This window comes from Natrix helvetica (genome assembly GCF_964273705.1).
Source record: "Natrix helvetica genome assembly, chromosome: 2".
NCBI lineage: Eukaryota > Metazoa > Chordata > Lepidosauria > Squamata > Natricidae > Natrix > Natrix helvetica.
In genome coordinates, this window is record NC_138552.1 from 63761619 (window position 1) to 63776002 (window position 14384).

Below are 14384 nucleotides of genomic sequence, written 5' to 3' on the forward strand. Positions count from 1 at the left end.
ATTCTCTTCTCTTCTTGCAAATGATGTAGCTGCTGAAAGTTACTTTTAAATGCAGAATGAGGGAAAGGAAGCTACCGATGGCAACAAATATACAGCTTCATTCTGTCTTCTGCCCTTTTTCTCACTCCATTTTCTCTTTGTATGGTCATTGACCATAAAGAATAGGGTACAGTCACTATCCAACAGGAAGACTGCTCTTGGCACACATGTGCAGGCTGTTCTCTTTATTGTCTGGCTTTCATCACAGACTCACATTTCCTACCTGTCACCACAAGGGGTATCCGGGACACATCATGAACGGGAAGCTTCAGTAACCAAACTGTACAGGGCAGCCTAGCAGTTTAGCTCCGAGTGATTCTGTGAAATTAGAGATCCGTGCAGCAGAATCCTCTCTGGGGATTGCTGCTGTTAGGAGAAAAAGAGCAGATCTTGTGAGCTGCGTGTGTGGCTGCCTGTGTATGAAAGAGGGAAAAGACGCAGAGTGCATCTGACTGAACCATTTGGCTACTGGGAAGCCCTAAAACACACACACACAGAGAAGGGAGAAAGGAAAACAGAGGAAGCCGTAGAACAACTGAAGTGCAGAGCAGCTGTGTTTGTCTCCCGATACTCTTGACACTTTGGGGTGCCTCATTCAAGGAGACCATGGATTCTTGTACTGAAATCTTATTCAGGCTGTTGTTTCTGGTCCTTCTCCATCCTTGGAATATATTAGCAGCCGGAGAGATCTGTAAGTATTACCAATGGATATTAAACTTAGATCAGACTTTTCTGCCAAACTTAGGACTTATTGTAAGGAAATCTGGACTTTAGAAAGGGAATTTTCTGAATAAATCAAGGCAGCTGCAATCGGAACTGCGAATAGATGGGATGAAAAGATTTCAGATGCTGTAAATATGTCATGTCCTTGTGTTTTTCATTTACTGATTTGACCAGACTCTGATAAGAGCAGTTTAGGGTATGATAGCCTCTGGGGAATTCACATTTCACTATTAACTGCATGCTATGCTGTATTACTTTCCCTCCTGCCCCCCACCCCACCCCACCCCACCCTGACCTTTGCTTTTATTCTCTCCTGCTCCCCACCTGTCCTTTTAAATGTTTACTATAGAGAAGCACAATATTTAGCAAGGAGTTAAGTCTTTCCTGGGAGACTGCTGGCACGCTGATACTCTCTGCTGCATCAGCTTTGCATTTAGCAATGTGCAGTTTTATGGACAAGGATGCTTTTCTTGAGTGAAGGAAGAGTAACTCTCTCTATTGTAAAACAGCACAGCCAATGCAAAGGACCAGATTTTAGGGGGTGTTCATTGATTAGGGAGAGAGTAATGTTCATGTGTGACCAGGCAATAGAAGGTTAGTGGCAGTATGAAAATGGTGTTCTTCCTTTCATTTTTTAAAAAGACAATAATTGGTAAAGGAAAGCTCTGTGTAACTCTTGAACCTAAGAGAGTCACTAACTTAGCAATCGGTTAATCTTGTAAATATGGGATTAATAGGTCCCAAACCTGACTCAGACCGAATTTTATGTACAAAATATATTATAGGCAAATGTATGATAGCAAATCATTTTTCTATACATGATGACTGATCTTATTAAATGCCTCAGTAAATAAAAAGCTTAAATTTGCATTAAACAGCTTAACTGGGGTTCCAGTCCATGTATTCAGATTTTCAGTTCATTGATGGAAATTTGTGTGATGAGGAGACCAGGGAAGAAAGGAAACAAGGAATAGGGACTTGAGTTAGGAAAACTGTGAGTAGAAAAGTTCCATCAATAACACAGTCACACCATTGATAAGAAAGCTGCCAAGAACAATGAAGAAATAGATCAGGAGAAAAGTGGAATGATTTCACTGGATCCTATGCTTTAAAGACTGAAGTACAATCATTAAATAGCCCATTCTCTGCAGTGGAGAACTGCCTGTGTGTGTTTCTGTCTCTCTCTGACTGTGTGTCTGTGCGTCTGTATGTCATTCATTCATGTTACTTCATTTGACATTCAGGTGAACGGAACAAGTTTTTTTCTGTCAACTCCCTGCTGCAGTGTATCCATGTGCAGTTTATAAATTTAACACTGTTCCTTTTTTTTTTTTTCATTTCATGATTTCATCCCTTTGTCAGAAGAATATTGAACCTGAATTGCACTATTTGGTAGATGCCTCTTCAATCTATAGCAAAATAGGACTTCAGGAACTATAACGGAGCAGTGAAGCACTAGAGGTCACTCTTACAATTTAGGAAGCAAGGCTGGGATTAAATTATAGCAAACATATTTTTGTTCTCCACAGAATTATGATGAATAAAAACATCAAAGATCACTGCATTTATTATTGCCTTTACCCTATGACACATTTTTGAATTGTATATATCTTAGGGGCTATAAAGCCATTCTTTTTTTGTTCCGTAGTTAATTTGGTGAGAACCAATAATTAAAATACCTTGATAATCTAATGAATTCTGTAGCCATTTTTAGATGTTACAGATGATGAATATAAAATCCAAAGATCTTGCAGAATTTAAAATAGTTTGCAATATCGATATAAACCAATTTATGTACGTTTTCAATTCTATCCAAAAAAGCACAGCATACCATTACCTTGATTATCTGGCTGATTTTAATGATATTAGTTTTCATTCAGATTTAGACACTCTTACTCACTAATATTGATGGGACTTAAGATACCAGTTGCTAACTTATCCAACTGACTTCACTGAGACTGATTCCTATTTAAATTAAAATGGACCCATTCCAAATTGTAAACATTTTTCCTATTTCAATTATGCATTGGTCTTACATACTTAATTTCATATAATATGATTAAAAGTGGGTTCATCCCATTGATCAAATTTGTCAGGAAATTTTGTTTATTAGTGTATCACAATTTTTTATCATTTTGCTTTGAGTAGGAGCCTGCATAACTTCATCTAGTGCCTATACATTGACATCAGTAGACACTAACAGTATCATTCCAAATGTTTTCATATGTTTATACTCTTATTTCAATCATCTTATGCAAATATAAGCTTCACTGTACATAGTAATGTTTCCTACAGAGTCAATCCAGTCATAAGGTCTCATAAAATTAGGATATAGTTTTTGTTATTGGTTCATATAGTTCTTACTTACCTTTTTACATAAATGCATATGTGAATGTATGTAAATGGTGACAACTAAATCCTAAAACTTTCAAGTTCAATCTATTTCCTTAGTTCTTCTAATTGTATTTCCCATTGGGGATTCTAATGCTAGACCTTCAAATCCTATTTAACCTTTTCCATAATCTCAATCCTTGCTTGGGACAGTATCTGTGAGAAATTAAAGCTCTCTCAAGAGATGACTTATACATTACTCAATCAATATACAGTAACTGTATTTTGCTATTTACTCTGAGCAACATATTTACAGAGTTGACTATATGAGTCAGAGATAAGAACTTCTAAAGTTCTTATTCAAGTTATTTGAAATAAGCAAGCCTTATCAGATGAACAATTTAGCGGAATTCATACATTATTACTTTTCCTTCTAGATGAGTATTGTTATATGTTTTCCATAGATGCAATTGGTTTCCCTTGGAAAATTTTCATTCTGAGCAGTGCAGACAATTCAAAGCTGTCTCTTCCTAAAGAATTAAAACTTCTGAAATAACTGGAAGATCTATGCAGCCATAGATATAAAACAATGAAATGGCACCCCGAAGTATTAAAGGACAACTGAAATATTTAAAAGTATACAGATATGTTTTAAGTGTAGGTTTTGTTGTTTAAACATCTTGACTATTTTGAAGATAGTTCCATGACTAGTAACATTTTCCTAGTCAACTGTCAGGAATGGAGATATGACAATGTTGTCTATACGACACTACTTGGTTAGAAAGAGGCGATTCAAACTTGGTGGGAAAGAGGCGATACAGAAAGCATAATTAAACTTTGCATACATTTCACTGCTTTAAAGTAGTAACAGTAATAAATCAAGGTGTGGGATAAAGTCCTGCAAATAAGTTCTCAAAACATTTCATGTGTTTGTTTCAGCAAAAGAAAACTTTTGATGTTAAGAACATTTTCAAACTTTAAATCTTCACATCAACAAATCTAATTGAGGATAGCTAACCAGCCACCATTAGTACCATTTTGTAGGATAGGTATTTGGGCTTGCTGTTAATTGTGGCATGGAGATTTTGAAGAAGAAAATTAAAATAGTGGCAAAATGTAATGCAATCCTGTATATAGGGGCTGAGAAGAAATCCCTGTTAAATTCAATGGGACTGATTCAAGTAGATTTAAGCTTCCTCCTGGACTTTTTGTTGTTTCAGTACACCGTAAAAGGTCTTAAAACATTTTAATAGATGATAACGGATATTCTGACAACACAGTTCTATATGCATCTACATAGAAGAAAGTTTAATGACTGTCAAGAAACTGAATTCAGAGTTCCAGTTACAGCATAGGAGCAAATCCTATTAAGCTTACTAAGAGTTTAGATTGTATGCTGAAAAGTTTTGTATGCTCAATTGCCTTTAATCTTATAAATATCTACAGAACTGCAGCAATGAAATTACATGAGTATCATTTCACGATCTGATAAAGACTAGTATTAAATTATATTAGGTTCATCATACTCTTTCCAGGAAGTTAGCTTCTTCTGGAAGAGAAAGGTCATATAATATTTTCTATACCTTGACAGCTGGTATTTTAAAAATAGAATTATCATGACTGTGTATCAATTTACAAACTGCTTTCACTACTCTCACTTCACCTGGCCTGAAATAATTCTATTTGTTCAAATAAAATCAACTCAATTTATTACTGATTAAGCAATTATTATGACAGCTTTATTATTAATAGATGATTTGTATGCTTCAGAACATATAATTAGAATCAAAATCTCTAATCTAAAGTCACAAGTCTAAGAGACATTCTATGGAAGAAGGGAGAGATAACCAATAAAGGAAAAGAATGGAGAAGGTAAAGAATTAACCTAAATTAATATGAACTTTAAATTTGTTTAAAGAAAGAGGTAACAAATCATTGTAGTTTTTATGATGTATTGGGACTATATTACCCAGTATTCACTGCTGGTGATTTCAGTTGCACCATATTAGTGGAGTATGTCAGATAGCAGAAGGGAATTTAGAAAATGCTTCATAGAAATACATGAAAAAATAATATCATTACTATTGTCTCAAAGGTGCTTTTCAAAAGGCAACTTGGCTTTCTGTGCTTTTTTTCTCTTGAAGATATTTTGCTTCTCATCCAAAAAGCATATTTAATTCAGAAGATGTTTCTTGGAGGAGAAATGAAATATCTTCAAGAGAAAAAACACAAAAAGTCCAGTTGCCTTTTGAAAAAAACATCTTGGGATAACCATGACCTGGATGACTGAGAATCTCCATAGACATAGTTACTATCACTAATCAAACATAGGGCAGGAAGCTAACATGAGAAAAAAAAGTGTTATTAAATGTTAGCAATCATAGAAGATTAAAAAGAAGGAATAAAGGCTTAGCTTAATATAACATGGATTGACTGCTCTTGTCTAACCTATAAATAAAGAGAGGAATTTACAATGAATGATTCTGACTATAGAATTATTTCTTTAGAATTTGCCTCCATGGTTATAATACTTGCAATCTAGAACCTTATTCTACTTTTAATTACTATTATTGATATTCTCACTTCATGCATTATACTCAAGAAGCAGAAGTTATGATATTAGAGGTGAAACTCTTAAAGGAATCTCATGATCCTAATTGCCATGTCCATAGCACTTCTTGCTCCCTGTGTGTGTGTGTGTGTGTGTGTGTGTGTGTGTGCTCGTGCATGTGTATCTTAAGCATTCATCTTCTATTCAGGCATCTTGAAATTGTGAAAACGTATTGTTAGCCATGATCTACCTACCTACTTACTACCTACCTACCTACCTATCAATCAATCATCTCTCTCTCCCCTCCCACTTTGAAATTATAATAAATTTACATTTTTAGAATAATCTGGAATCTTAAAGACAGAAAATATTTTTAATAATTTATATTTCCTATTTCTAAACCACTCAACTCCCTCAGATATCTATGTTAAAAATAAATTGTTTTCAGCCGCAATTCTGTTACTGCTGTTGTTGATTTCATTAATGCATCCATTGCTCAATCAGTAATAAATTAGCTACTAGATAATTGCACAATATTATCTATGCTTCAGAGTATAGCATCAAATAATCCTGAAAGAAAGAAATCCCAAATAAATAAACAAACTAAGAAGAATATTTTGGGGTCTCCTATATCTTGTTTCCGTTTACTAAAGTATTGTTTTATATGTTATGGGTATGAGTGTATTAACTTCTGTTTGCAAGGATCCCACAGATTGTAGCGTACTTTTAATTTGGGGAATATAATATTTATTATAGATTTTAACAGCCTGTTTCTGGTCTGGCATATGTGGCCATCCTGGAGCCACTATTTGTGATAAGGCTGGCCAAATTAATACTCATATGTATAAGAACATAAGAAAAACCCAGCTACAAGGCAAAGGACCCACAGAGTCTAATCTACAACAGGAATATCCAACTTGGCAACTTTAAGACCCGTGGACTTCAACTCCCAGAATTCTCCAGCCAGCTGTTCCCAGGCTTTAAAGATGCCAAGGCTGAACATTCCTGGTTCAGAATTCTTCATTACACTGTAGCCAAAATAGACAAGTAGAGGGTTTCTGAAGCTGGGATTGGAGCTGCTGGATAGAAGGGGGGTGAGTCAGAGAGACAAAGAGACTGAGGTGGGAAATCATATAGCTATAAACCAAAATAGCAATAATACATTCTGGATTAGTGTGCTTGAGATTGTGATTTTATTTTATTTCAAAATGACTGGCTTAGTTCAATGTAATAGCTGTTTTGCACCTGTCTTTCATAGTACTCTTTTCAAATTTGGAAACTGTCCCCTTTGTAAATAAATTACTAGTCTACATAGACAGATTACCTATCTAGAATCTCTAATCTATTTCCTCCAAGCAGAAACTAGGTGTCTACTTCAGCCATTCCATTCTATGGAGATGCCATGCTATCATCCCGCTCTGCCACAAAGATCTTGCAGGAGAAGAGCAGCCTGGACAACCATGGGATCTGGCAGGTTGAGAGCTGTGAACCATAAACACAAAGCTTTTGCTGTGACCCAGCAAAACAGATATAGTGCCCTTGCTGACCTTAATGGGGACACTAAAGAGATCGGTCAAATTAGTTGTGATAATGATGACTCAAATAAGCAGGGGATCATGGTCCAAAATGAGGAACTTTCTTCGGAAAGGCGAAATGGGGAACCAGGTATCACACATCAGTCACAGAAGAAGAGCAAGGTATACAAAAAGAGAAGCCACCTTCTGGTTGGTGATTCAATTGTAAGGGATGTAAATTTAGGAGAGAATATGGAGGTTTTAAAAGAGGTCAGGTGTCTGCCAGGTGCTACTGCCCGCAGAGACAAGAGGCGTATTCTTAAGATAGTCAAGAATGCAAGTAAGGACTGTGATGTTGATGCTATTATACATCTTGGCACTAATGATCTGTTCCAGAGATGTACTTTCTGTGCAGAATGATTTCCAGAACTTGGGGTATGAACTTAACAGTATAGGTTGTAGGCTTATCTTTTCAGAGGTTTTACCAGTATATAAGGAACAAAAAGGGAAGGGCCAGCGTGTAGCAGAGTTTAATGTGTGGCTAAGGGAGTGGTGTAAAAGGGAAGGCTTTGGTTTTATTACTCATGATGCCTGTAGCTGGTCCAATGAAAAACTGTACAAAAGAGATGGGTTGCACCCATCCAAGAGTTACTTGGCATTAAATTCACAGATTTTCTGGATAAACATTTAAACTGAAGAGCGGGGACAGAGAATTAATAGATACAGAACATTTCTGTCCCCAGCAAACTAAAATTCATAGGGTTATAAATACATGTAACATTGATGTGTGTGGGTAAGATTATCACTCCTGCTGTCAAGCAAAACCAAGCATTTAATAGTGATTGCCATACCATGTGCAGGAATCACACAAGTGGCAAGAAAATAGGGGCAGTCAGGCATAACACAGGTTATATAGACAGTAAACACAAGGTCATCAAAATGGACTCAAATGTCTATACACCAATGCACAGAGTATGAGGAATAAACAGGGCGAATTAGAAATTCAAGTAAAAGAGGGCAGATATGATATTATTGCCATTACAGAAACTTGGTGGGATGAAACCGACAAATGAAACATACAGCTAGAAGGATTTAAATTATTTAAAAGAAATAGACCAAATAAAAGAAGAGGTGGAGTTGCACTATATATAAGAAATAACTACATCTCTACAGAAATAGAGCACAACAATGATGAGAACTATCTTGAATGCCTTTGGGTCAATATTAAAGGTTGTGGGGGAAATGACATTGCCATAGGTCTATACTACAGGCCACCAAACCAAGCAGAGGAAGTAGATGAACTTTTTGCTAGTCAGCTAACTAAGGTATGTAGGAAGCACACCACAATAGTAATGGGAGATTTTAACTACCCTGACATCAACTGGGAAACAAACTCTGCACCAAGTGGAAGATCCAACAGGTTCCTAACAAACCTAGCAGACAACTTTGTTTTTCAAAAAGTAGAGAAGGAAACAAGGGGATCAGCCATATTGGACTTAATTCTCACTAACAGAGAGGAAATGATAGAAGGTGTTGAAGCCATAGGAACCCTGGGGGCAAGTGACCATGCAATATTGGAATTCAACATTATTCAAACACAAGTAGTAGAACAAAGTCAAACTAGAGTCTTGGACTTTAAGAAAGCAATTTCAATAAACTTAGAGAGAGCTTGGGAAAAATTCCATGGATGAGAATCCTCAAGGGGAAAACAACCCAAGAAGCTTGGGAAATTTTGAAAAATGAGATTACAAAAGCCCAGTCTTCACAATACCAATGAAGAAGAAAAATAACAGCTCCCAAAAGAAGCCAGCATGGCTGCATAAAGAACTCTCTGACAAACTGAAAGACAAAAAAGATAAGTATAAAAAGTGGAAGGAGGGGGACATAACTAAGGCAGAATATCAGCAAATAGCCCGAGCCTGTAAAGATGAAGTGAGGAAAGCTAAGGCTCACAATGAAGAAAGGCTTGCCACAAAAGTAAAAAATAACAAAAAAAGCTTCTTCCAACATGTTAAAAACAAGAAAAAAAGTTAAGGAAACAATTGGTCCATTGCTAGGAGAAAGTGGCAAGAAGGTGACAAGCAACAGGGAGAAAGCAGAACTATTTAACTCATGTTTTGCATCTGTCTTTACACAAAGGGATAAAACAGTCCAACCTGTCAAAAGCAGCACCACAAAAATCAGTTTAGGAACACAAATTGAAATAGGGAAGAAAATGGTAAGTGAGCACCTGTCTACCCTAGACGAGTTCAAATCACCAGGACCGGATGGATTACACCCCAGGGTTCTGAAGGAACTAGCAGACGAGATCTCAGAACCACTGAATTATATCTTTCAGAGATTCTGGAACACCGGGGAACTACCAGAGAACTGGAAAAGAGCTGATGTGGTTCCCATCTTCAAAAAAGGGAAAAAAACAGATCCAGGAAACTACAGACCTATCAGCCTGACCTCAATACCAGGAAAGATCCTGGAAAAAATAATCAAGCAACGAATTTGCGAACACCTAGAAGCAAACAAAGTAATAGCCAAAAGTCAACATGGATTTGTCAAAAACAGATCATGCCAGACTAATCTTATTGCATTCTTTGATAATGTGACAAAATTAGTGGACCAGAGGAATGCCGTTGATATAGTTTACTTGGACTTCAGTAAGGCTTTTGATAAGGGAGACCATAACCTACTATAGATAAAGTAGAAGAATGTGGGTTAGACAGCATCACCACCAGATGGATTCGTAACTGGCTGACCAACCGCACTCAACGTGTAGTCCTCAATGGAACTGCATCTACATGGAGGGAAGTATGCAGTGGAGTACCCCAAGGCTCTGTTTTAGGCCCAGTACTCTTCAACATCTTCATCAATGATTTGGATGAGGGAATAAATGGGGAACTCATCAAATTTGCAGATGACACCAAGCTGGCAGGAATAGCCAACACTCCAGAAGATAGACTTAAGATACAGAAGGATCTTGACAAACTTGAACATTGGGCACTATCTAATAAAATGAAATTCAATGGTGAAAAGAGTAAGCTTCTACATTTAGGCAACAAAAACGGAGTGCACAGGTACAGTATAGGTGGTACTGTGCTCAATAGTAGTAACTGTGAGAGGGATCTTGGAGTTCTAGTGGACAATCATTTAAATATGAGCCAGCAGTGTGCAGCAGCTGCCAAAAAAGCCAACACAGTTCTAGGCTGCATAAATAGAGGGATAGAATCAAGATCACATGAAGTATTAATACCACTTTATAATGCCTTGGTAAGGCCACACTTGGAATACTGCATTCAGTTCTGGTCGCCACGATGTAGAAAAGATGTGGAGACTCTGGAGAGAGTGCAGAGAAGAGCAACAAAGATGATTAGGGGACTGGAGACTAAAACATATGAAGAACGGTTGCAGGAACTCGGTATGTCTAGCTTAAGAGAAAGAAGGACTAGGGGAGACATGATAGCAGTGTTCCAATATCTCAGGGGTTGCCACAAAGAAGAGGGAGTCAAACTATTCTCCAAGGCACCTGAGGGTAGACCAAGAAGCAATGAGTGGAAACTAATCAAGGAGAGAAGCAACTTAGAACTGAGGAGAAATTTCCTGACAGTTAGAACAATTAATCAGTGGAACAGCTTGCCTCCAGAAGTTGTGAATGCCCCAGCACTGGAAGTCTTTAAGAAGATGTTGGATAGCCATCTGCCTGAAACTGTATAGGGTTTCCTGCCTAGGCAGGGGATTGGACTAGAAGACCTCCAAGGTCCCTTCCAACTCTACTATTGTATTGCATTGGTTTTTTTTCTCTTAATAACTTACATTACCCATTTCCAAACTTTTCAAATGTTCTGTAGTGAGAAATATGTTCTTGAAAAAGTATTTTTTGAAATATGTTTTGAAAGGAAAATGGGTTTAATACACATATTCAAAATTACAAATTATTCTTAGAATGGGGTGAACTGCAATTATGAATGTACGTATGTGAGTGAATTATAAACCATATTCCATATTGGAAAATTGGTATATCTAACAAAGAAAGAAGGAGAGTCAATTTGTAAATTACCAAGAAAATGTGCTCTATAAATAATAATTCTATAGACTCCATTGGAATCTGATTTACATAAAAGCAAGAAGACGTTCAAAGGACTATATTCACTATCCTAGTGAATTTTCCTTCTTTTCCCTAATCAAAAAGAAACATAGACTAAAGTGTAAAATGATATTGTTGATATTCCAGTTAATGAATACGTTCAGTGCAATAATTTGAAAGGTGACTAAAAATTTTATAATATGACATTTTAAGTAATGTTGGATTAATAACTATGGAATTATGAATTAAGTGTCATATCCATTACAGTCCACCATGGGGGTTATCTGAAAAGTTTGAATCACAAGAGATTAAAAAGTAGTAGTTTATCCAACTGATAAGTAGATCTAATAATTACTTTTTTGACTAATCATATCTTACTACTTTGTATAGTTCAGGAATAAGATATGGTGCATTTCTAACTGCTTAAAAGCTTGTTTGTTTATTCAACAAATATTTTTGCAATTAAAACATTAACATGTGGTTTTGAGAAATAATTTCAATAGATATGGTAGGTGAACAGCTACTTTAGTAGTTAGTATTTGTTCTGAGTACAGTATATTCTTTACTTTTGGACATGATAATAGACATAGAATTAAGAAAATGATAAATTTTCATGAGGCTTTCAATATTATAATGGTTTTAACTTTTAGTGCATAAGTCTCACTGGCTTGTAATTGCCTTGATAAATTTGCTAAAACTGCACCAAAGGACTGCTGTGTGCAACCATTGTAAACATCACAACTTTCTAAGAGTCCTAAGTTATTGCTCAGGCTGATCTCTTCAATCATTCTACTACACAGTATTTTGGAAAAAACCAGACCCATCTTCTCCCAAACCACATATCATGTTTTGCAAAACTAGCAAGAAGATGATCAGCAAATTAAAAATATTAAATCATTGAACAGATCTCCTTCTGGCAAGGTAAAAATAATTGTTTACAAAAATATTTGAAACATAATAATTGTTTCTTTAAAATTAGATATCAGTTCAAGCTGTCATTCACATGTAACAAGATCATAACTCTAATTTCATCAGATCATTTTTTCTTGATTTGATTCAGGTAAATACTATGTGTTGGTATGTCAGGAGTCAATAAATATGAACTAAGAAACACATTCTTTTTATAACAGCATCTAAAAAACATACACCCAAACAATGTAAAAGGTCTTCTAAGTGTATTTTTGCAGGGCATTTATGAGGATCATTAGCATCAAAAGACTTGGGCAAGACTTGGAGAGTGAAATCCCACTTTCTATATTCAAAAGAAGTAGATCTTGGCTTGACCATCATTTTGAAGCCAGTGGCCATTCCCACAGACTCCCCTGCTCTGTAGTTAGCCTATCAGCCAATCTTATAGCTCCAGCTAGTCTCTTTCAGTGAGTATAATAAATAAAACTAAGAACAAAAGTGAAAACAAGGTGAGAACTGACTATTTCCTTCCACTACTTTCATTCTACTGATGAGAACAGTTGATTTTTTTCTGAGCCATCAAAGGAAGTCGGCAGCACCATTTTACTAAAGGAAAGAGTCTATTTGAACTTTCCTAATTATCCTATCATCATCTCAACAGCCTTTTAATTTCCCTTTTACTCTCTCTTAGAAAATTAAAATAATTGCAATCACTTGTTTACACATAAGTCTAACCCTTCTTTACTATTTACTGTGCATTATATAAATTCAGTTTTTGTTTAAGAGCTTAATCAATGCAAAATTGTTTAAGAGCAACTTTAGGATGCTGGGGGTTCATTTGATCTGAAGTGGCAAGACTGCTTATAAGTTTATGACTAATTTAAAATATTGCCATCAACCCCCATCTGCCAATGATACTCAGAGGAACTGGGCTTATCTTTTCACATAGTACCTTAATCGTAGGGGTAGGTGTTACATTGCATGTCTCCTCAGAGGGCCAAATCAACAATTTTTTTATTTAACAATAACATTGTATAAACAAATATAGGATACAAGTGGGATTTCTTTAATAATATACATTCTTTCTTTAACAAAATACTATTGCTGCATATGTCAGGGTTCCAAGTAACACCCATAAGGAAAGACGAGTCTGAGGCTTAAGTTTCCTCAAAGTTCCATTTTATTAGAGGTGTCATATTGGCACATCTGGGAAAACCCAAATCTAAAAGCTTCCAGGTTTTCCCCACCAAAATGAAAGTTCAAGTCCCTGCCCAGCACCTATATGTACATCACATGGTCCAATCAGGCACCGTCCCAACTGGAGATGCCTCTCAGTCACACCACTGCAGGTGCAGGGTAAGATGTCCTTCACTCTCTGAGAAAGGAATGTTATTTTGACTATATATCTCCCATAGTCCATATAATTCCCCCTCCCATTTCCCTACAGCATTAAATGGGGCAAGTCTGAAGGGCCAATGCAAAAGATGGCTTCCAGGCCTGACAGCATGATCTCTAAAAGGATCAATGCTCAATTTGTTACAAAGTTGAGCAGTCCTTTCCTTCTCCTTCCCCTTGTTACCAGCTACTTTTCCTCCCTTACTTTTCTCATCCCTCCAGCTTCCTTATAAAGAAATGGCCAAATAGCCCCTAATTGTAATTCTACTAGGGTAGCAGACTCTTATTTAATCACCATTGCCATAAGATTTCACTTGTTTCATATCTCAGGACACCTGATGATAAAAGCCATTATAAAATAATGAGCAATACTGGGGGGGGGGGGAAGCCTTTGTAATTTTCTCTGTCTCTGTTTATATAACAATTTCAATGTGAGTGTCAAGAAATGGTCAGTTTGTAATTGTGGTGGCATTCCACATATATTTATGGGAAAATGAACTCCTGTGCATTGTTAACATTTTCCGCCGACTAAAGGAATCGTCACAATGGACAAGTTTCTTCATTATGGAAAGTGGGGGGGGGATATTAAACATGTTCTTGAAAACTGAAGTTTCTCTGAACAGTGGCAACAAGCACAAGTACTAACAAAGCCCATTGAGATGATTGATGTTTAATATATTTTTCTTAGGATTTTATGGACATTTTTGGATCTAGGAAGGCTGCAAAAGATGCTGACAGGAGATCATGCAATAAAAACAGAATAAAGACAAGACATGTCCTTTAGATTCATATTCAGTGGTGGGATCCTCCCGGTTTAACACCTGGTTCGGTAATTGCTGCCTGTGCA

The 14384-nt window shown here is 36.4% G+C and overlaps 1 protein-coding gene across 1 annotated transcript in view; it reads left to right on the forward strand.

Moving 5' to 3' along the window:
• Positions 1-301: 301 nt before the first annotated feature.
• The window catches only part of CNTNAP4 (contactin associated protein family member 4), a 285271-nt gene continuing 271188 nt past the window's right edge, over positions 302-14384 (forward strand). Inside the window, exon 1 of the mRNA XM_081943209.1 lies at positions 302-730. Coding sequence (XP_081799335.1) covers positions 646-730 — 85 coding nt within the window. The 5' untranslated portion in view covers positions 302-645. The remainder of the gene's footprint in view (positions 731-14384) is intronic.